This window comes from Caloenas nicobarica, chromosome 2, assembly GCF_036013445.1.
Source record: "Caloenas nicobarica isolate bCalNic1 chromosome 2, bCalNic1.hap1, whole genome shotgun sequence".
NCBI classification, from domain to species: Eukaryota; Metazoa; Chordata; class Aves; order Columbiformes; family Columbidae; genus Caloenas; species Caloenas nicobarica.
In genome coordinates, this window is record NC_088246.1 from 136,566,947 (window position 1) to 136,591,482 (window position 24,536).

The 24,536-nt window shown below is 36.9% G+C and overlaps 1 protein-coding gene across 1 annotated transcript in view; it reads left to right on the plus strand.

Annotated features, from left to right (window-relative positions):
- The window catches only part of RALYL (RALY RNA binding protein like), a 180,201-nt gene that overhangs the window by 114,674 nt on the left and 40,991 nt on the right, over positions 1–24,536 (plus strand). The window contains exon 3 of the mRNA XM_065628790.1: positions 10,295–10,327. Within this exon, the coding sequence (XP_065484862.1) occupies positions 10,295–10,327 (33 nt within the window). The remainder of the gene's footprint in view (positions 1–10,294; positions 10,328–24,536) is intronic.

Sequence of the window (24,536 nt, forward strand, 5' to 3'; positions counted from 1 at the left end):
TTAATGCATTTGTGAGTCCATTTTTAACGGTGACCTACAAGAGCCTAAAGACACCGTCCAGTCAACAGAAAATAAACCTGACCATTATTTTCTGATACTTCACATTTACATTAAATTTTGATTATACCTCTTACTTTTTTTGCATACTGAATGAAAAAAAATAATTTCTGCCTATGGAACATAGTCTTTTGAAGAATACGTCATACTAAGATTACATAGTGCAATATTTCTTTTGAATCTTTTTGCAGAAATGTATTTTCTTGATGCCTTTGATTACCTTCCTTCATGAAATAAGCTATTTTATTTCAATGCAATAGAATGAATCTAACATGACTGTTGCGCTACAGCTCTTTTCCTGACTAAAGATCTAGCTTCCATAAAACTACATTTCTAGATATGGTTAAATGGAGATAATTTTAAGTCCCGTAAGATATTATTTACATTCATTTAATCAAAGAATGTTCTCACTGATCACATTTAAAGTATTCATTACTGTACACAAAAAATGATCATTTAGTCTGAAATTTCCACTTAAAATTCACAAGAAGCAGTGCAAATTCTGCTTGTGTCGAGAACTTAAGTAGCATTCTCAATTATATTAAAAATGTTAAAAGCACAGATACAAAGCTACAACAGATTCAGTGGTTCGGTTTGGTCTGATTTTTTGTTTATTTCTCTCTTCCAAGGAAAAAGCCCCATGTCAAATAACATATCATAAGAATAAGAAAAAAATATCTGCTGATGGAAGGCAACACATTCAGCTCTGCATTTCTGAATTATGTCAGTGCAACAATCAATTCAGGCCCAAAGATATTTAAAGAACAAATCCATGTGCTCAGAGGGTTTGGGAGAGCCAGCCAAGGACATGTTTTCCCTTTCACAGGATCTACAGCATGAATGTGCAGCACCTGATAAGTTTAGAGAGGGAAAAATGGGGAGGGTCTCAAGTCCTTAGTAATACCCAGGAAAACCTTTGCTTCTGTTGACAAATCACAGATAGAGAAAAAATTCAAAAGACTAAAATATACCAAATACACTTGTGATCTTGATTTGTTCATTCAGTCATGTTAGTCCTAATTGGTGTGGTAACTCCAATAACATCTAGCACAACAAAACTGTCTTTTTTTCTTTCTTTTTTTCTGTTTTTAATCTTTCCCTTCACTATTTAAAAAATACTGCTCATTCCCTTTTAGAAACTACATCTGGTGACTAGGGAAGATATTCCTTCTCAGATTATCAGTATATCCTAAATCTTACATTTTTATCATGTTCGTCTGTATTCACCTTCACCAGAGTTTTCAAACTATGGTCTTGACTTAGATTCCTTTTTAATTAAGACCTGCATAGGTCTTCAGACTTTTCACAGTCTTTTCTCAGTTTGTTGTTTGTTGTTGTTGGTTTTGGTATGGGTTTTTTTGTTCTTGTTGTTATTAAGAGAGGAGGTCAGTGATACCAACATATACACATCTGCAGAGGAGCTGCATCCCTTTTCCCAGCTGAGTACTTTTCCTCTTGCAGAAGATGATATAGGATACCACATGACTGCGGTTGTTTTCTTCCACAAAAGCCGAGACACCATAATCGCACTCATGCTCAGAGTTTAGCAAATATGGAGAATATCCTGTTCTCTTAGTATTGCTTTTCTTTTCTTCCTGCTGTTTAATCTTCTTTCTTACTTTATTCATGAAACCTAAGGCAGTATACTATAGCTAAAGTAACTAACTGTAAAACCATCTTATTTTTTTCGTGGTTTTTAATCACTATGCATACCACAGTGGATCAGAAAACATATTCACAATCTTCTAATAGCATTGAAAATATTATGACTCCTTTCTTATCCAAGAATTTGTGTTGCTAATATGAATGAAAAAACTTTGACTTATAATTCACAAAGTAAATTCCTAAAAGAGCCAGAGCACTGATGGTTTTGCCTGCAGGCAAACAGAAATAGTACTTTTAGTCATTCATTCAGTTTAAATCTTGACAGTCTGAGCCATGTTCCTATCAGCTATTACACGTGAGATTTCCACTCTCTATTTCTGCATGGCTTCTTACATTTCATTTAAGAAATAATCAGAATTGGATTAAGTGTGTTCTAGCAGAAAGACTATGCTTTCTGTAGATACTTAACTGTGCTTCTGTTAGCTTAAAAATGATAGTACCTACAACTTTTTTTATTTTTTTTAAGTCAGAAACAGTTGCCATGGTCACTTTTCCACCTTTGAGTTTTAGTGAAGCAGGCATCATAGAAAAAGTATCTGGTTTTGCAACCACTGTTGTTTGATAACTGTCTTATGAACTTTATAGAGGCCTTAAAAGTAAGAAAATAGGGTTTGCGACACAGAACAGAAAAAGGCCTGTCCTAACATAGCAAATGAACAGTGGGATTCTTCATTTTCAGAAATTTAGTAAACCCTTAATTGCAGCAGCAATCAGAGATGCAGGGGAAGGCTGTGCTTCAGAGCACCACTTTGTGAGCTTGTAATTAGGCATTGGTTCTCACATAGTGTACCACTAATTGTATAAAAGGCTGTAATTCAGTCTGGGAGCTGCTGATGTACTTCAAGGGCACAGTTTAGGTGGCTTACAGTCAGCAATAGAAATATAATTCTGGGTTATAGATTTAGTATTCTGTGAATAAATAAGGAAGACTGGATAAATGAGAGGCTGTAGCTCGTCACATATTTTAAAGTCTTGTGAATAATATTGAAATAAAAGCTTTAGAATATACTTAGTTTTATAATAAAATGGATTGTTAAGTAACATTACAAATAACATGGAAGGCTATGCTGTGTGCAACACAGAGGATCAACAACAAAATATTAATATGCAGTGAATTATTAACAATGAAGTCACCCCAGAAGTTTACTTCTTGGTGAATTCTGCTAGTCTTAGAGTACACTGTCTTGACATATGTTACCCAGCCTGCCTCCTTTTTGATAGATTATGTTGCTTGTATTCCTAGAACTTGTGGCAAAAGCATTGGCTATTTTACTGCAAAATAACAAATGTATTCATAAACGTATGTTTATGAATTTATTATGAGTCCTAAGAAATGAGCAATTTTGAATATTTATTGACATTAAAATGTATGATGTATTTTTCAGTCTTGCAAGAATGACATTCTATGAAACAGCATTACAAACATGAATCATACATCGTCAGAGCAGTGCCTCTCCTATAACTACTTTTAAGTGTTATTAGTGTCTTTGAGGGAAAAGGAGATTAAACCTCTACCCTTGGGATCCTCAAAGGCAATGCCTGCATTAACCTTCATCTCTTTGTGACTACAAATAGCCATGCAGTAAAGTAGTATTGATTGTGTGCATTAGATCAGTCAACACTGTTTTGTTCAGCCCACCCTGATGAACTCATTCCAGACGTTTTTAGACCAGTACATATTGACCTGAATGTTCTTACTCTGATTTAGAGCAGAAGAGGGTCAGGTGACATCAGCTTCATGCAGAGAATGATTAAAGCTGTCAGAAAGAGAACATTAAGGTAGATAGCTAAGGACAGCACTATATTTTTTTCAAAATTCTTTCTTTTGTTGGGAGCATAGATTTTTGCAAAATTTAGCAACTCTTAGCATATCACAGGAAAAAGGAAATTAAAATTGATGGCTGTGGCATGGAGATACTTTCATTCTCCAGAGTTTGCTTACTTGAACAAAGGTACAAAATTGAGCATGCTTACAGTTTGTGAACTTGTGTTATGTGATCAGCTTGTGTTCCTCACATAATAGCAGTGCCTCAAGTGAGAAGTTGGGACATGTCTGTACTTAATATAGACTGAAACGGAAGTTAACCTGAAACATTCCTGGAACGGATATTGGAAAGAACCTGTGTGATTTAGGACCTGCTTGGCAGGCAGGAATTAGCTCCTGAATGCTAAAGACTGGTTTCCAAATGGGAATTAGATGGAACCAGCAGGGGATTACATGGCAAAAAATATTTCTCAGGAGTGACACATCAGTAGCTTACAGGCATGCTTCTTTAGAGTGGTGGCCTTTGTACTTGCTTCCTCCTGTGTTATCTGGTGTTTGCCCTAGACTTTCATATTCACATAATCATAGAATCATAGAATGGTTTGAGTTGGAAGGGACCTTAAAGATCAACTAGTTCCAACCCCCCTGCCATGGGCAGGGACACCTTTCTCTAGACCAGGTTGTTCAAAGCCCCATCCAGCCTGGCCTTGAACACTTCCAGGGATGGGGCATCCACAGCTTCTCTGGCCAGCCTGTTTCTGTGCCTCAACACCCGTATTCTGTGACTCCAGTGAGCTGTTGCAGGCAGATAGTCCCTAAGGTCTATATATGCAGAAATTTTAGGCCTCTTTTCATGTGGAAGAAAGGCTGTAAATGACAGATCCCCAAGCTCCTAGATCACTAGCAGGAATCCCCAGCATTGGAAGGATCAACTCCAGCTAATATTTTCAAGGTAAAAGATCTTTTTTTTCAAGGTAAAAGATCTTTTTTTTCAAGGTAAAAGATTTTTTTTTAACTTCATTACACTGATTTCAGACCATTTCTCCAATTTATCAAACCAATTTCAAATTTTAACTCTGTTTGCTGGACTGTTTAAAAACCAGCTGTTTCTTATCTCTTTTACATACATATTCTCTATTTTGTTGTTTAAATCATTTATGCTAACCAAAGCTGAACAAAACATAGTCCTGAGTGTTCCTACTATTTAATGTGTCCCCCTTTCACATGGACATAATTCTTTGTGCATGAGCAGGTTGGGGTTTTTCGCTTAATGTGTGCTTCCCTTAAGGTAACTGGATCATCTCTTCCCAGCTTGAATATGAGACTCTCATATAAGACAATATCAAAAGTTTTAAAAATCAGGCTGTTACCTATTATCGATCTCTTCTTCCATCCATTAAGTCAGTTATCATGTCAAAAGAGTAAGTTTGCACTGAGAAATGACATTTTGAGTTTGCATTGCACTAGTTTCTCTCCATGGTTTGAGGCATGTGTTTTATTTTGTACTAGAATTTTTATGTTTCAATAAATAACAGAAGCATTTAGCTCTGTGGAAAAGAACTTCCCAGGGCACTCTTATGTTTTCATATTAATGCAGTATTTGATATTACACAATAGTCATGAAAACAGTACAGTTCGTGTTGTTTTTCTAACGAAAGTCATCAGTTGCAATGTCTACCACCAGCTGGAAGTGGAGCTTATTAAATTTATTAAGAACAACTGTAAAAGACGACATAAAGCTGTAAATTATTCCTCCACACCCTCTGTTTCTGAAACAATTCTAACAGATTAGATCTTCTATACAGCTGCTCTAACATTTATTTATTCCAGAATATGACAGTGCTTCTTGAAAAACTTGCCAATGTTTATAAGGGTATTCAAGGCAGTTTCAGAAGACAGAATGAGCTTCTTCCCTAATTCTATCTAACAACAGATACTGATGTCTAGAAAAATTATCTTGGACTGAAATTATTTTAACTCACAGAAACCATTATAAATGGCAAGAAGGGATGAGGGGAAGGAGGGATGGGAAGGCAGGAAGGCGGGAAGGCAGGAAGGAAGGAAAGATTATCTAGCATACAACAGCAATGACTATTTAGTCTCAATAGAAAGTTGAAGTTCCATGAAATATTTCCTCTATAAATTAAGACATGCTTTTATTTGGTCTGCTTGCATTGTATGCAAATATGGGGAGTTACTAAAGTTATAATGCACATGCTTGAAAAAGTATAATAAAGGAATTAAAGGACAAAATGTGACCAATGCTCCTTAAAAATTTCCAAAAGAAGATGTTTTCTAATCACTACTGACAAACAAACCACAAAGTCAACATGCAGAGAATAATATAAACTCAGCTGATCACTGTGAACAGCAAACCATTTCCATTTCTTTTGAAAGGTCCCTTGAGTTGTCCTTGGTTATCCTTTCAAAATCAAACTCATTGGCAAACAGGGTGAGCCATAAATCTGAATATTCTTTGACTCCACATATTTTCACTAAATCTTTCATTCCTAGAGCTGTACAGCACAAAGAGACAGACATACTTGACAGGTAAATAAGTCAGCCACATCAATCATACGATATATACATTAACACTATACAGCCAATCCATCAAAATGCTTTTTAGTTGGCCTGACTTTCCTGCATGGCTTAAATGAAAAGCTTGCATTCTCTGGATTCCTGTTAGAGGTATTAACTCTTCCAGTCTCCTAAAAAACCGCAGTCACTATTCATGGATTTTACAGTCGAATAAGAAAATATATGACATCGGAAGCATGCTCAGTTTATACTCCTCGGGAATTCTGACTTGAAGAATGTAACAAAAAATTGTGACTCACCTAAAAAGATTTTGGTTCCTAACCATCATTTTCCCTGACTCAGGATAGACAGTTTTATGACACTAAAAGTTCAGAATAAGAGCCCTGAAAAGTCCCTTAAATTCCACATTTTTCTTGCTTACTGCTAAGAGATGAAATTAGATGATCACCTGAGGAAGAATACATTAATTCATAACAAGTTACCTTGGAGAATGCTAGGCTAAATTCCATTTGCTTGTGTACCATGCTGATATTGTTAGAAGAGTTATCCACTTTGTCCTGTAAATAGATTTTGGGAAGGAGAGGTGAGGATTCTTTACGAAGAAATTATTTTGGTTTATGTATCTTGGGTCAGGCCTCAGATATAAAAAGCCATCTTGCCTGTAATCTTAATAGGACAATTATGCAAGAAAAGTGGAGTTTTCTTTGGGATCTTCCTGCCCTTAAATGATTTGTTTACAAGTCATAGTGGAATTCACATGTCCCCATTTGTCTGCAAACCACGAAAAATTTGTCCATCTTCATATTCAGTCTGTGTCAAAGATGGGAATTAGATATTTGGCATTAATATGAGCGAACTTAGCAGCAAAGAAAATCATGACATGCACAATTATGTTAATGAGGTCTTGTAAAACATCTCTCCAATACAGGTTACAAGGGATTAAATACTAAATGAGAAATTTATAGGCTCTTTATTTTAAACACAAAGTGTGACAATACTGTAGTATGTCAATGGGTATGAATCGATTGCCTATGCCTGCTTGGTTTACAGTGACTGATTTTACTTGAACAGTATACTTAGTGTAAAAATACCTTTTCCTCCTGCAAAAATGTATCCATTATATGTAGATAAGAAAGTCAGACCTTTCAGAAAATCTCAGCCCCGAATCAAAGGGAAACACAACCTCAGTATGTTGTGTCCCAGGCATGCAACCAATTAGCCTGCCCTCTCCCTGTTCAAGCTGATTTATTGCCTTGGCATTTTGACAAACTGAAATTTGCTGATGGGAAAACAATTTCAGGAAGGAAGGAAGGAAGGAAGGAAGGAGGGAGGAAGGAGGGAGGGAAGGAAGGAAGGAAGGAGGGAAGGAAGGAAGGAAGGAAGGAAGGAAGGAAGGAAGGAAGGAAGGAAGGAAGGAAGGAAGGAAAGATTCTGATCACTCCTGCTTCGTTACCCTTCCTACGTAATTAAAACATAATTCCCTTCGTTTATTGTATGAACTAGTATTTCTTGCACACTCAATAAATTTTTGCAAGAAGTAAAATTTCTGTTTCAACATTTTTCCTGAAGGTGTACGACAGACCTTCTCAGAGCTTATCAGGTTTGCTCTTTTTGAGATTTCATATTTAATTATGAAAGACTTTCTCAAAACTCCTGAGAATTTGGTGTACTGCAGGCTAGAAAAGTAAGGCAAAAAAATCTATAATATATATTGATAAATGTCAGCAGTAAAGATGATATAGGATGTTATTTTATATGGTGTTGCAGTTTTAAAACCTTTATATTAATTTGCCATATATTGAATTACCAATTTAAATAAAAGGCCAACATATAATTGTATTCCTTTACTATGAGGAACACTTGAACTAATTTAAAGTAATGCAGGAAATTATCTAAAACCATTTAGTCAAATATACTAGAGAGGGGTCAAACCTAGGGCAACACTATTTAAATCAAATTGAATTCCATCCCGAGAATGGATTTAAAATAGATTTTTAATTGCAGTATTTTGTCCACAGGGCATTCTATTACACACTTTTCATTTGCAAGTAAAATCCACCAGAATGTCCTCCATCAGGATAGTGCCAGGTGCCTCTTCGTAACAAAATTTCTGTGTTATGAAGTATGTAAATGTGTTGAAGCTTTCATTCTTTGCTCATTATTCTCTTGAGCCAAACGCTGAGTACTTCCCAGATCTCATTTCATCAAGCAGAAAAACAGGAAACAAAAGCGTAACACTAGTTGGGCTTTTCCTCATACAGCAGAGAGAAGCTGCAAAGCTGGTGCAGATGTTTTCCTGAAACAGTGTGATCCACAGCAGGAACAGCTGGTCCATGAAGCTGGTATGGTGGCTGCACAAAGCCTGCAGGAGAAGGATGCAACCACCCAGGTGATGGGCCCCATCGCTTTATTGCTCTCTGGCAGTACTACTTAAGCACAGAGGTTCCCAAGTGAAGCGTTTTCTTGGTGCTCTAAGGGATTTGGAGTGCAGCACTGGCAGTCTGGGAGGGAAACCATTCATGACAGCACTTGGACTGCTGTAGAGAAGCATCCGCCTGAGCATGGGGAGACCCAGATTTGGGCCTACAATGTGCTTCCAGGTACACACAAGTCCATCAGTGATTCCCTCTTCCATTCCCTCACTTCCATGTGGATCACAATCCCAGAAAGAAATGGGAAGGTCAGGTAGAGCCATGAGGACAACAGAAAAGTTACTATGTTTTGATACATTTTGGCCTCTCCTCAAGCCTTGTGCAAGTTGTCCTTGCCACTACTGGAAACCTAAACCCAGGAGACCAGGTTTAAAGCACATTGGAACCAGACCTGTGAATGAAGACAGGCTCCTAAGTTATTTCCGTTAGTGATTTTGGAAAACTTCTTTCTGAGAAGCAAAGGCTTTTGCAGTATTTTTCAGTTAAAACAAAATCATATAATCCTTTCAAAAGCACAGTGACAAGTTCACCTTTTGTAAATACTTTTCTGGACAAATGGCCAAACCAAAGTGGTCTATTAGTTTGTGAGCTTTTTGGACAAAATCTTTGCTAAATGAATCATGTCTGCAGAGGTACTTGGCTTTTTTTCTACAAAAGATTTACAGAAAATGTTCATTCTTAAGACATTGACAAATTATTTACAGTCCTTCTGTTTTCAATTAGTCCTGTTGTTTACAGTTCTATTTCAGATATTTTGTTGTGCAACTGAATTGATTTTGGATATGAGGGTTCATCGCAAATGAAACATTCAGTTCTGAATGTGACATACTTCGCTTTGTTAGAAACACTTTTCTGAAAGTCAACGAAGAGACATTAAGTACCTGGGGTTCTTATTCGCTGTTCTCTTAACACAGTACTCTCAATGGAAATTAGCCCAACAGAACTTTTGCGTCATTTGCATATCATGCAACCTCTCAAAATAATTGAGTTGTAACTTTTCTTTAAATATGCTTATAAAGGACCCTAAAATGATATGCTAATGGTCCTCACAAGGAGCTGATACTAGTAAACTCGTTGCAGCCAGGACACACTACAAAGCTAAGGGCAGCCAGTAGCAGGTACTGGAGCAGAAATACAGTGCAATAACATAGATGAGGATTTTAAAATATATTCTGGTTGTTTGGAAACTACTAGTAGAAGAGTCTCCTGCCAGTATGCAAGCGGGACAGCTCCTCACAGAGAAAGCAGCAACAGCAGGGATTTGGAGAACAACACTTTTAACAACTGGTTTTAGAACTGGGCATGATTCTGGATCTATCAAACTAGTGGCATCCATTTCCAGGGCAAGGCTGATTGTGGTAGATGGGCTAGAAGTTCTCACAATGAAGAAGTGACCATGCCACATGAATAGAGGATGTTGAAAAGTAAACAAAATGCGTGTGGAAACCCTCAAATCGGGAAAGTTCTTACACCTATAATAAATTTTATGTTTAAAGTTTAAAAAAAAAAGTAAAAAAGGAACTAAGTGTTCCTACTTCACTCTGGCATCTCCATGTAAATATCTTCACAAGTCATGTGAATCTGTGAAATTTAAAGGGCCTCAGTGTGCTGCTCTGTAAATGTTTGATTTCTAAACCAAAGTTCAGTTAGAAAAATGGGATTTTTTTCAGGTCAGATTCCTAGCATAATGGATCAGACTCTTCTATTGTTGTCGTATTATGTATTGCATATCAAAGAAATTTGATACTGAGAGTAGCTGTATTAAATTCATAATATAAATGTTCTGAAAAAACAATAAATATATGTAGATTTAAAACTTCTGTTATTTACTTGACAGACTTGAATCAAAGGAGCCTTTCCTGTCCGTTGGGTAAGTAGGACTATTTATATTTCCATAGATCTTTATATCTTCAACTATTATAAAATGTGATATACAATATTACATTGAGCATAAGCATTCTGATCCAACATCATGTTATTTACTGTACCTAAGCTTAGAAAAAGTAATTTACAGTCAATAAAGTCAAAACTTGTGGATCTCTTCCTTCTGAAAAAAAAACTACAAAGTATGTTTTACCTCTACTGAGCAACAAAAATTTATACTAAAAGACATGTAGGAGTTAAATGTTGCACTGAATGGTAGCTGTTTTATTATTTTGTTTCAGTCAGAAACCATTTCAAATATTGCCTATACTACTTGTCTAAGCCCATGAACAAATAAGTAATACTTTGTTTTAAATAAATTTTTATGATACTTCAATAACAGGAAAAAAATCAAATTCATAAAATAGAAAAATATCACATTTTAGCCTAATTCTAGATCTCATGTACACTGATTTTTATATTATAGCTATTGACTTCATAGTCTCATAGCCACTTAGTCATGTGGTCTATATATTAAAATTAGCTCACCTTTCTAAAACTTATTTTTAAATGTGACATACTCTGAAAAAAAAACTACCATTCTTTTATAAAATGTAGACCATTATATATATTAAAGGTAAGTATCTGTATTTTACTTCTGAGTCTGAAGTTCATTTTTCATGCGCTGTTTTCCTCTTAGCTTCTTTCTTTAAATCTTTCCCTAATGTTCCCTAAGTTCCCTAACATTCTCACTGCCATTTTGTTCTCCTTCAGATTTGTATATTCTTTACATCTCTTCATTCTCATTTTTGTTTGTTCACAACACTGTACTTCATGCTACCAAGAACACAAACTGAAGACAAAAGAACTCATGCTAAGTAGCCATTTAAGTGTTAATTCTACCATGTAATAATCAATAGCTTCCAAATTGCTGTATCAGTTATGAACAAAGAAACTTAACAAAAGAGACTAAGCAAGATTGAGATATGTTCTAATTTCTAAGGTAACTTTGGTTTGTTTGAATTAATTTCTTGCCATTTCTACTTTCTACCAACTCAAACTTATTGAAGAATAAGTTAAATTCTGGTCAAATGGTGGTGATGGAGGGTTGTCTCTTGGTTTGCATGCTTTGAAAAGTCCAAATTCATCACCAAATTCAGTCACTTCTGTTATTTACCTCTCATTACTCCACTTTGTAACTTGCACTATTGAGTTGCTTTTTTAGGCCTCCACTGTCATAAAGAATTGATTACTTGAATATCTCAACTTTAGATTGAAAAAGAAGTTGAATGCCATTGTGGCTGAGGCGCAAACTTGAAAGTATAAAAACCTAGGAAGCAAAGAAAATACAATGGCAGCAATTATATTAATAGTAATTACAGTAAAATAATAAATCCTGCTTTTGTAGTTGCTGTCATGGTCTTAAGAATTTTGCTGCAAATTTTAGGATAGTTGAAGATGACTACCTAAGAGGAAGTGTTATGTTTTATAGTTTTGATTTGTGTTTGTCTCCAGATGAGTGGGGTGGTGGCCACTGTGTTAACAAGCATTATCTCCGCATAGCTGTTGTGTGCGACTTTGTTGCTAAACTGGATTCCTCTCGGAAAGTCTTTTATCAACAAATAGACAGAGCTTCTTCCCGGAACTTCCCAGAAGTTTGCCTGTAATGTACTTGAATTCTTCTTTGCAACTTCACAGTAATAAGGATAAAAAATGTAAAAATTAATCCCTGCCTCTGTGCTACTTTTGCCTTTTACTGTTGTATTTCGTCCACCTCAAAGGAGGGCTTCAGGCAGAGGTTAGAGCACCATGGTCTGAGGAGGGGCCTGTGCCAGCAGTCAGAGAGATGCTCTTCCTAGTCCCTCAGTAATCAGGAGGTTTATTTGTTCAGAGGATGAGCTCTTGTGCCAAGACCTGTATCCAAGGCTTTAACCCAGACTAACGGCTGCAGTCACCAGGCTTTTAAAATACAGTGTTTGCAGAAGAAATGCTGACTCAGCCTCAATTAGACTAACACGTGGGTGTCCTTAACGCCTTTTGCAGCCAGAATTGGTCAAAACACGTGTCTAAATTACGTTAGGTTGCCTACAGATGACTTGGTCCTGCACACCAGACTTGCGCTCATCTCCCTTCTGCGACAGAGGTTTGTTTCCACATTTATATTATACTGCCTGTAGGGGCTAATTATGCTTTTTCACTTTGCTGTGCTAAGCTGATGACTTCTTGGTTCTTTTCTGTTGTTAATTCTATTGGGAGAGGAAGGGAACATGAAGTGTGGCAGCCTAAGAGTTCAAGACAGCTGCATTTTGTTGAGCTCTGCAGGTATGTGCAGGGCTGCAGCCTACCTGTAAAGAAAAATTGATTCTTAAAACAGTGCATTGTTGCTCCTCTCTCAGAAAGCAGCCAACTACAGAAACAAGCAGACCCCACCTCTTGCTTTTGTGGTTTGTGTCTCAAATGCAGGGAGAGAACAGCTCTTGTACTGCTGTGGTAAAGGAAATTCAATTTATCCTTCTTTCTAGGCAAAGTTTATAGCAGAGAAGAATCCACACTCCTTCACTCCCTGTGCAAGACAGGGGCATAATTTGGCACTGAAGTAATGGCAACCTCTTCAATGCAAGTGTCTAATGGTAGCAGTCAGGATCACATCAAGTGTGTGATCCATTCATATAAGAGTATCTGAATTCAATGTTATCATTTTGGATTAGAATACAAAGCTGAATTTGAGATACATGTTGTCATCCTTTGTCTCTTAGAGGTGAAAATAAAATCCCCTAGGCAAGGCTGAAATATCTCTTAATGTGCTGAACAGTGAGTGTTACCCCACAGAGGCAAAGGATGTTATTTCCACACTTCTGGAGTTTTGTGTCCTAATTCAAGCTGAGCAAGACAGAGTTGTCTGGACTTTCTTTCCCCTTCATGTTATGTAGGGTTCATGTTCATGTAGGGTTGGAATAAAAAAGAAGTGCAAATAGCCAGAATGCCCGGAAGACTTTACCATCAGAGGCAACAGTTCTGGTAAAGCTTTGAATGTGCATTTAGTTTTAGAAACTGATTCCACCAAAGTGAAGACTACTCACGGTGTATCAAATTATCTTCACACAGAAGTCTTTGAAAGATTCAGACCTAGAAAGACGAGGCAGGTCAAGAGGTTAAAAAAAATGGATAATGCAAAAATGACAAACTATGAGCCATCTCATGTTAATTCTTCTTTGTGGCAAAGGATGTATAATATTTTTTAACATGAAAATTTTTTAAAATGCCAACAACTTTTAACAATTCACATTTGGCATTTTGTTCTCTATAACGATTGTCCCCTGAACAAAATTATTGTTCTCTCTAGATTATTAAATTTCTAATCCAGCCACTCATCATTCACCCAGCTATTTCATGGCAGCTGATTCATGATAACTATCTGCATGTATAAGTTTAGCCCTTGATAAATTGCAGATAATACTGCATGCAGATTTATAATCGGTCTGAGCCCTAATATTCAAAACTCATTTTGTAAGACACAGCCATTGCAGCATCTTTTAAAACCTGTGATAGTATTACACAGCCAAGAGAGACCATAATTATTTTGTAACCTTTTCACACTGTAGAAATTCTTTGCATTAATTCTTGTTTATATCTAACTGTAATTGTATGTAACTTTCAGAGTATCATCCGCTGTTTAACACATGCAGTGGAAGGAAATCCATCACAGTAACTAATGAATTTGTCAAACTTCTACAAATTTTTGTCTTCTTTGTTAGGTGTCATTTAATAATATGTCCCATATTGTTGAATTCAGAAGAGACAAGGAGAGTAAGAAACAGAGCTGATTTTCTCTGAGGCTAGTGAGAACTTAGATTCATCTACTGCCAGCTGCAGAGAATGGGATTACTTCTGGATAAGAAGGCAATAGCTCTTCAGTGAGTTTGTCTGTGAAAATGCATGTGTTTTATACATCTGCTTGTCAGCTGAGATTCAATCTATTTGTCTATCTTTTGTGTAGATGTTAAAAAAAATACAATGCAAACTGCTTTTTCACTCTTCTTTTCTTTTTTTAAGATTGGTTGTTTACTATAAACAGTATAAATTTAGGCGGAAAACCCAGAGAGAGCCACGAAACAAATGCATTGTATGCATTTATTACATGATGAATAGTTGTCTGTTGTGAGAGAACAAAGAGAGATACAAGTGAAGTTGGCACTAATTGCTGCATTTTTTGACATTCTCAGTAAAAAGACAGGAGATCTGTATGAACTACTACTTTCCTCACTGAGGTCCTATTTCTAGAAAGTGTATGACAATAGAAAAGCCATGTTTTTTTCAAATTGAAGCATAATCACAGTACCTTTCGAGCCACAGGTACTTACTTCTAGAAGAGATAGAGGAATTATGATGGACCCAGCTTTAGGAAGTGCATCTAACATTAAAATAAAATAAAATAAAATAAAATAAAATAAAATAAAATAAAATAAAATAAAATAAAATAAAACCACCTGATTTTCTTCTGGCAGAATTATTCTGAGAAATGTCTGACAACTGGATTTTGTCATCCATATTTCTTCCTCTTGCTCAGTAGTGTTTTCTTTCCCATAAGGCCATTTTGCAGAAGATGTGTAGGAAATCCTGCACTCAAACACCAGTTTGAAGGATCCCATTCTGAAGAAGTGAGATAGTTAAAAAAATAAAAAAATAAAAAACCCTAGTTCTTGCAGACTCTCTTAGGAGAATATTGAGTCTGCTTCCAAACTATGCAGGTTCTTTCAATCCAAAGTTCATTTTGTGTGTGTTTTTGCGTGGGGTTTTTTTGCATGCACTAAGTTATAAGGCGCAAAACAGAATGTAGCCACATGTCATCTTCTGTACAACAAATGCCATAATACTCATCCTCCATCCTGATTATCAGATAGCACCAGTGGAAGGAGCAGACTGTCACAGTTTCTCTTATTTTTCCCCATATGGGCCACCAATAAATCTGTCAAGGTTTAATGCAAGGTGGCAATAAACCATGTCAGATGCTCTCTGTTAATCCCCCCCCACCCTCTCCACTTAGGAAAAGGTGATAAGGAAGGAAAAGGGAGAGAGACTTTTAAGTTGGAAAAAAAGTTTTAAACACTTTACTGATGCTACTAATAAATAGAGAATATATACAAAATATACAAAACCAGTCTTGAATGTCTGGGGCAGAGCGGCGTTTCCCCCTCCAGCGCGGAGCTGGTGTCGCTCCAGCAGCTGCAGGGCAGGCACCTGGAAGTCCTGGGCAGGACTTCACAGCAAACTGGAACTGCATTCAGGGATGCAGGATCTGGAATCAGGCCTCGGATTTGCAGGCACAACTGGCAGGGTCCTCTTCAGGTGCCGGCCATGGTCAAAGAGCCCGAGACCCTCGTGATGTCCCACTTTTATATGGTATATAACACGTATGGGATGGAATACTCAGTTGGTCAGTTTTAATCACCTGTTCTGTCTGCCTCTCCTTTGAAATACGCGCCTCACACGGTGGAGGTGGCAGAATTTTATCAGAATGCTTGGTTGTTATAGCAATATATCTAAACATGGGCCTCTTATGCATTCCATTGGTCATCTTCTCAGCTTCGGAGCACAGTGTCCAAAAAAACATGCAGTTACTTAGAAGGTACTTAGAAGAACTTAGCTGAAAGGAAAAATCACTAAAAGAGGACTGGTCTTGTTTTTAACAAAACCAGGACACAGACACTATTCCTACTGTTCCCATCCAGCTTTTGAAAAGAGATAACTAAGAAAATTACTTTTCCTTCAGCAGAGGAAAAACATAAAAAGATGACATACTGGATGCATTTTGCACTATTAATATGAAATTAATAAAAATACCAACCTAAATATAATTTTGTAACTCATTCAAATTCACATCAGGTATTCAGGAGCTGTGTTTTGATGAAAAACGTGGGATGACTGAACACACTTAACAATTATGTAAACTCATTGTTTAGAGACAGGCAGTAACTCCTTATGCTTAAAACCACTCAGACTCTGTGACTTGATAGGCAGGAGCAAGTCTTGTGCATTTGCAGAGAATACCCTCCAAAACAACCAACTCTCTAAGTATGTGAGGTTTAGCCTGGTGTCAGAAGCAGAAGTCAGGGGACTGCAAGAGCTCTGTGCATGGTGAGGCTGCCAGGGTGGTCCCCAGAGGGACAGGAGGGATTTGGAGGATGATAGCACATATGGAAAGCTGGGCATCTGCATGTGGAAGATGCTCTATGCAGTTTAATTTCAAGCAGTATTACTGATACATTTCTCTTACAACAATTTACCAAACACCACAAAGATTAAGCATTTCTATAATTGCCTGCTTTCCATTATTATAAGACTCTGAAACAGTGGATGAATATCACTGTTTCATAAATTTATAAAAAGTTTATTTCTGTTTGAAGATATCTCTGAAGAAGAGATTACAAAGCCACAGTAATAATAATGTCGGTCTATTCCTGTTACTGCACTTACCAGGTTTTTTTGTGCTGTTACTCAGTGTTTAAAGATCCCAATTTATGTATTTTTCTATTCATCTACCATCTAAATAATTATTTGATGGTTCCTCTATTTTCCTGATCTTTTTCATTCTACACTACTTCCACTTTCACACACAGAGAAAAATATATATTGCATAGAAAAAAGACTAATACATACAGCAAAAAGAAAGTCTTTTCCTGATTCTATTAACTTTTATTAGCAACAAACTCAACAAATATGCACCTTAATAAATTTTTTTTCCCCCCTTTGACGTTAATGACATCACTAACAATATGCTTCATAATTGAGAAAGGCAATAGAGCATGAGACCACTTTTTTTTTCTCTTGCGTTTATTCTATTTGCTTTTCCCTTTAATTTACTCTCTGTTATTTCTGTCATTTAAGAGTACCCTTTCATTAGTAATTCTAGGAAAACAATAGATATGTAAGTCATTTATGTTCTGGGCTAATGACGAACAATTCCTCAGAACTGAATATCTGTAGTCTCACCTATGTACAAGAGACGATGTTCTTTAGAGGACGGAAAATGCTGTGCAAGAGAATGTTTCTGAAAGAAAGTCAGGAGGCTGAAACATTCTGGGTGGTGGTGGGGGGAGGGAACTGAAAGGAAATAAACAGGGATGCAGGGCCATGAGGATAGAAATGGATTACACAAAGAAGAAAAAAGGGAGGTATTTTACACACTATTTACTTCAGACTCACTGGGTTTTGCCCAAACAGTAGTCACTGATCCAGGAGTTATAGAAAACAGTGTTTGGAGAGGTCTGTGTTAGCACCATGTTCCTATTTCCCATTTCTGGGGTTTCAACATAACGTCTTGATCCACCAGTCTCTGTGGGCTTCTGTGAATATGCACAGCTTACTGTGGCAGGCTAACAGGCATGTGAAGCAATTTCACAAATGAGACCTAGCTCCCTACTCACACCACCTCTGAAAATCGAGACATTTTTTCTTCCTTTGTATGCCTATTGGCATACAAAAGACTTACTTTATTTTCATGGGTTTCCAGAACATTGCAAAGAAGTTTTAATTCAATATCTTCCCCACAATAAATATATTGAAACATATAACAATTTTGAAGTTTGATGTTTTGAATTTCGATGTTTTGAATTTCAAATTCCCTATAATGCTGTTCAAGTCAGTCAATCTGTATTTGTCCATTGTTATTCTGCCTGTGTAGCTCCTACTACTTTTGTATGACAGTAACAACTGAAACTCTTCTTAAGATAAGTTCTTAGGGTGCTAGGGCTTGTACAAACATTTGGAGAGGATCTGATGACTGATCCCTCTGATTCCACCTTTGAAATGAGTCTAATCTTTTTCAAGTGAAATCTGAGATTGGTTAATCTACCTGACATACTACTTGCACTTGTGCTAGAATAGAATGGTGGGGCAGCAAAGAGAAAAAGGGACATGTCTTCCCTTCTATCCATGTGTTCTCATGACAGTATGTATGTACCCTCTCTGAGTTTAAATGGGACCATCCTTTCACTTCCCTGTTCCAGGTTTTGTGCTGAAGGGGAATGTACAACCCTAAGGATGAAGATTTCTACCGTGAATAGTGATAGGAAGAGGGAAAGATTTTTTTTCTTGATTCTATACCTTTTTAATCTATCATAATTCCACACAGAATCACAGAACGTTAGGGATTAGAAGGGACCTCGAAAGATCATCTAATCCAATCCCCCTGCCAGAGCAGGAACACCTAGGTGAGGTTGCACAGGAAGGCGTCCAAGCGGGTTTTGAATGTCTCCAGAGAAGGAGACTCCACAACTTCACTGAAGCATTGTGTCCCACAGAGAGCTGCATCACCAAAGGTGAGATCAGGGAAGAAATGGAAGATGTCCTCCAGAGAGCCTGTAAAGTCTCCATCCACTGAAGTTTCCAAGTCTCAGCTAAGTAAAGCCATGGCCGACCTGGTCTAGCCCTGGATACAGTTCCCCCTGGGACAGGCAGCTGGACCAGACGCCTTCTAGAAGTCCCTTGCAGCTCTATGAATAGGCAAGAGACCCGCATTATGTGTTGGACACATTGCATGTGCAGTGATACCTTCAGCCTCTGATTCTCCTCTGCGAAATCGGGAGAATGGCCCCTCCCAGGGTGTGAAGTTTGTTAAGAGGAGGCAGTGGAGAAAAAGGCACATCAGAGAGAAGCGTTGCTGACGCAGAGCAAATTGGAACTCCTACTTCTCTCTCATATTTGCTAGAGGTTTTTTAACAGATATTAAGCTTCAAGCTAGGAGACATTGTCTTTAGAGCTGGTCTGTCAATGGTCTTGTGCGTGGTACTAAGGAACAACAACACATCTTGCCTTATTGGATTGTCCAGCTGCATATTAGCATGCTGCCATTTACCCCTCATTCAAAATAAAACAAAATCAGAATATGTCCTGATACTATGCAAATTTTCAACTAGTAAAATGAATCATATAATAGTTTATCTTCTACCAATGTAGCTTATTTTGAGATCTGACCTCATTTACAGACCACTTTTCAACTACATTGGTATAATGCCTTTACACACCTTAATTTGAAAAGAAGCAGGATGATGTTTAGGGTATTTAGGGTCATATTCAATAGCCTCTATTTGGCCCAAAGTGAGGTTTGGGTCTTCATTTTGGTCATTTTGGTTTCTATTTGGGGCTTTTTTAGTTTCAGTTATAAGCTGCAGTTCAAAACTAATCTGCAGTTATCCATTGGGCTGTGATTCTGTGATTTTTTTTAATCTCAGGCTCAAGCTGAGTTCTTATAATTCTTATCGTTCTGCAAGCCAAAGTACAACTTTGTCAACATCAGCCATACACATCCCTGTGGGGGTGTACACACAGGTGTAACATGTTGTAATAATTTTGCTGATGATGTACACAAAAATAAATAAGAATTAGGTCACAAGTTTTACGGCCACTAGTATGCTGAGTGTTATTGCTAACAGATTAATTACTGTGCTTTGATTACTTTTGTTTGTAAAGTCTTCAGCTTTGGTTCTGAATTCATGTAAGGGTCAGTTTTGTTCAGAAACAATAATTTCTTTTCAACTACATGTTAGACTAGAATTAAAAGTTGGAGGATGTGCCTTAAATATGTGTATAAATATGTGTATCTGTCATGCGTCAACAGCAACTGACAGTTTATATTGCTACAGTAGTGACTCTGTAGCTAATACTAGAGTATTTGCTTAATTTAAAAAGAGTAAACCCATTTTCAACAAATATATATTTATTGTTTTTATTTTTTTTTCAATTGCCTCTAGTGCTTTATACAAAAACAATCTTCCTGAAGTCCATCACACTTGGGTCTTGTAGCTCGTATTCTCAGGGGTAAGGATGGGAGGCTGAATCAGCTATTGTCCTGTAGCTACTTTTGTCAAACATTTTCATAACCACCCAGATAGCCACCAGAAAGTACTTGTAAGTCCCAGCAAATTAGGAATTTTATCAAAAGCAATAATTTGCCAAAAAGTACCTACAAGGTATGGCCTTGTTTATGCTCTTGCCATCTAAATCAAGGGACAGAAACTACAGGTAGGTTTCCAGACACACTATGAACAACAAATAGTCAAAATGAAAAATTACCAACTTTCAGACTGCATTTTTCCTGTGGACTATTTGTTGACTACCTGAAAATAGCGAACATCTTCACAGAAATTAGGATCAATATGTAAAGGAGGAAAACTGAAGCATTTCTCAGATAATGTAATTCATCCTGCAGATCTATCCTTTTTTGGTGTACAAGAGAATATGGGATAGAAATGGAAGGTACATCTTCTGAGACAGTGAAGTTAGTGAAGCAGAACTGAGGGTTGTTAGTGTGTCTTATATAGCAGTATTATGTCAAAGTGTTCACATTTCTTTGGTAGAGATAGAGGAACCTGAAAGATAGAGCATAAGGCTTTGTTTCCTCACAAAACTAATGTTTTTATTCACATACACACATATTAATCATGGTTACACTTTAAATCTGAAGTCAAATATGATTTGATTTCAAGTAGACCTTGCCTACGTGTCAGTAGTTAGGTGTATTTCATGTTCTGGCTGATACTTTATAGGCTATAAAACTGTCTTGCTGTGTAGAGCATTCATAGAAAAATAACATTCCACTCATGTAAGTCATATAAGGTGAGTAACGGTAATGTGGTTTTGCTGGTAGAAGGCAGAAATTGTATGAGGGGAGTTCAGCAAGAAGGTAAGGGAGGGGGAAGGAGGGAAGAGAGAGAGAGAGATCTTAACAGCTTTAATTCCTTCACGGAGGCTTGTGGTTTGGGAAGAGATGCTGGAGGCAATTCTCAGCACTAAATTGCTATGGTTGCTGACTTCAATAGACTATAAAAAACAAATTTAGGCTAAGATGTGTCTGTATTGTTGACTTCTAATGTGCATTTCCCACAGTGATAAAACACTTGAAATGCAGCTTTCTATAAACGTTTACCAGCCTTGATGCATACCAGTGCAAGCAAAGCCCTAATCTGACAGGGCCTGTGACCACATGATACAGAGGCACATGCTACAGAAAATGGCAATAATGGAAGCATAAAGCTCCCCAAGCCCTCTTTTGTGCAGTCATTTTCTTAATTTCTAAAATGTTATGAAATTCATCTGTATGGAAGAGAAAACATGGATACACAGATCATTGTCTGAGAAATGTTTGAGATAAATAATATGTTTAAGATAAATAATTATATCAGATCCCTTGATTTCAACTGCTTTATTCTGGCTTTACAGTGAGGTAGTTCAGAGTGGCGACATTTGAATACCCTACTGTCAATCAAAAGGTCTTTCCAGTGGTATTTCAGGAATTCCTTTGGTTTATGACTTTTCTATTCCCTTATAGTAAATAAATCTTGTTTTCTTCATTGTGTATACAGAAAGTGAATGGACAGAGGCCCTTCCAGAGCGCCAAACTATTAGGAGGGGGCACAGATTTGTCAGAAGCCAAGGAAAGTGTGGTCAGCATAGTTAGCACTGCTATAGAGGATACACAAGTGGTTGTGTGATGCACAACTGCCTTTTCCACTCATCTTCCACCAGACTGGAATTCAGTCTAGTCCTGTGCTCAGTTACAGAAGAATCCCCTTTGTATCAGGTGCACATCCCATATCCATTTACCTTGGAAATTATTGCACAATGGGTCAGGAATACAAGAATGCTTTGTTGGATTCACAGTATTTCCATTTATGTTGTAACTTCACATGCAAAGTGCACTCTTGGAAAAAGAAGTAGTATGTCTTGTCTCCACAAGCCGTATTCAGGACATTGACAAATATGGTCTCTTTCATGTCTCCATTTTGCTGCTTTGAACCTTGAGTTGCTCAATCCAAAAGAATTAAATTTCATCAGTAAACTTAGCATAATTGAGAAGAGAATTAAATTTCATTTAAGCCTTCTGACAGTTTGAAAAGAGGAGAGCAAAACATGTGCTGCAATTTTCTAGAAAGATTTTTTTCTTTACATGAACTCTGACACTGTCACATTGTATTGATTAATCTTTTCTGAACTGTGCTTTTCTGTTTCAGTGCTTCTAAGACAGCTACTCTGAAGGGTGCATAAAGTTTTCACAGATCTGTGTTTGTAATCTTAAGTCTTTCAGCTCCGACGCTACCACTGTGATTTTAATTTATCAATCTGCTGCTCAGTGAAATGCTGTAGAAATGCTTTAAAACCTAAATCCATCTCTTATTCCTACACCTGTCAATGACAGTCTTCTGTACTTTTCAAACCAAGTTAAATGACACTCCTGCAATGCATACAATATTGCTAATATATTGGAGAATCACTCACATGTGTATGGTTTTTGGCAGTAGTACCTTGAATACACTGAATTTAAAACACATTTTTAAGAGCCAGGACTCGTTACTCTTGTACTAAGAAAAAAATACCATCTGGACATGAAGAATTTCCCAGTCACTCAATAAAATTAAAGGACACCTTGTGTAATCGTACGGCCACTGGTTAGGACACTGGAAAGCTTTTTCATTACCTTACTATATGTCTCTGTAGGAAACATAAGTAATTGGAGATTAATTTATATGACAAGAAAAATAGTTTAACAGCAGGAGGAGAAAAGCCAGGGAGACATTAAATATACTTATTCAGATTTCTTTACATAGAAAAGCTACTACTCTGTTTCTAAAAACCATCAGGCTAACAGTGTTAAGCATAGACTGCCACTGTAGCCACAGTAAGTACAGCACTCAGCTGTACTGAAAAGTGTTGGGGCTGAACTTTGCCTTGAAATCCCTTCATCACTTGTTCCTGTCTGGCTGCCATAAACAGCTCCCAGATCAGCTCAGAGGCTGAACATTAATCTTGATGTCTCTACTATCCCATGTTTCACAAGCTTTGCCTAATCATCTACAGGAAAGAGTATAAGTAAACTTAATTACTTGATTGCATATATGCAAGTTTTAATATTTGACCAAGTTTTGCCTAAAATTCAGATTGGAGAGAAAGTTCAAGGCTTTTCCTAAAATACATTTCATTGGGAAAACAGTTTTAAGGAGAGAAGATGAGAGTAAAGAAGGGATGTATCCGAAGACAGACAAAAATACAGCCTAATCATATTGCAAATAAATTCTGTCTAGTGCCTGCAGAAAGATACTTTAATGGAAAATGGAGTACTATATGTCAGCTATTTTATGTATGCATGTCTTGCTCAGACAGGTTGTACCTCTTCAGATTAGATTTGCCAAAAACTTCTCGGTTTTGCAGAAAAAAATTCTCAGTTTACAGTAATACATTGCTTGCTGTGCTTTTTAAAACTTGGCTCCATACTTCTTCCCCAACTCAGGAAGAAAAAAAATCTATCTTGCACTTATTAATTGAATGAACATGTCAAATTAGAATAAAACTTTTGTTAACATAGTTACAAAATTACTATGAAAATTGATCTGCAATTGAAATATACAAATAGTAGGTTATACTCAATTGGTATTTTGGGACAAGTGATTGGGGATTTTGGTGGTTATTTTTCAGTTTTAACTGTACCTGTTTGCCCTCATAACTCTGTTATGGAAATTAAAGTTAAATACTTTTCTGCAATTACTTTTTCTCTTCTGGCTCTCTCTTTTTTTGCTATAAATCTCCAAGAATGTATTCGTTAAAGGAATCACTGACAAGATTTGCCTTTTGACAGTAAGTATGTCAGCAAAAAGCAGACTCTGGAGACTATTCCCTTTCTCTGCAGAATATACAGACTGAACTGCAAAACAGAAGAGTCCTTCCACTTCTACTAGCATCCTCAGCCTTAACTAAAATCAAATAACCTCTAAATTAGGGGTTGGATTCAGCCCACCAATTTAATTCATGTCTTTGGGGAGCGTGGGTAACCATCCACTGAAAAGAGGCCTGAAATCTCTCCCCTTTTTTTTTTTCAATAGCTCATGATAGCCTTTGTGGTCTGATTTTCTATCAGGGAAAGTTTCCACCACCTGATGCTTGTTCTCTAAATCATCTAGTAACCCTCACCCACTCCCTTCTTTTAACATCACATCAGTTGAGATTGATTCTCTTTTGCACTCAACAGGAACAATTTCTAGCATTCTTTTTACATGACAAGGGAAATGATTTTACAAGTGACTGGAATACTAGACTCAACAATTAGGTTGATATGTGCCTCCTAAAAAAGAGTTTGATTGAGGGAATATTGCTTTTGTATTTATTATTTTTATCCTGCCCTGACAACAGAGAAGTAATTGACAGTGTAAATAGTGATAGCACTGTCA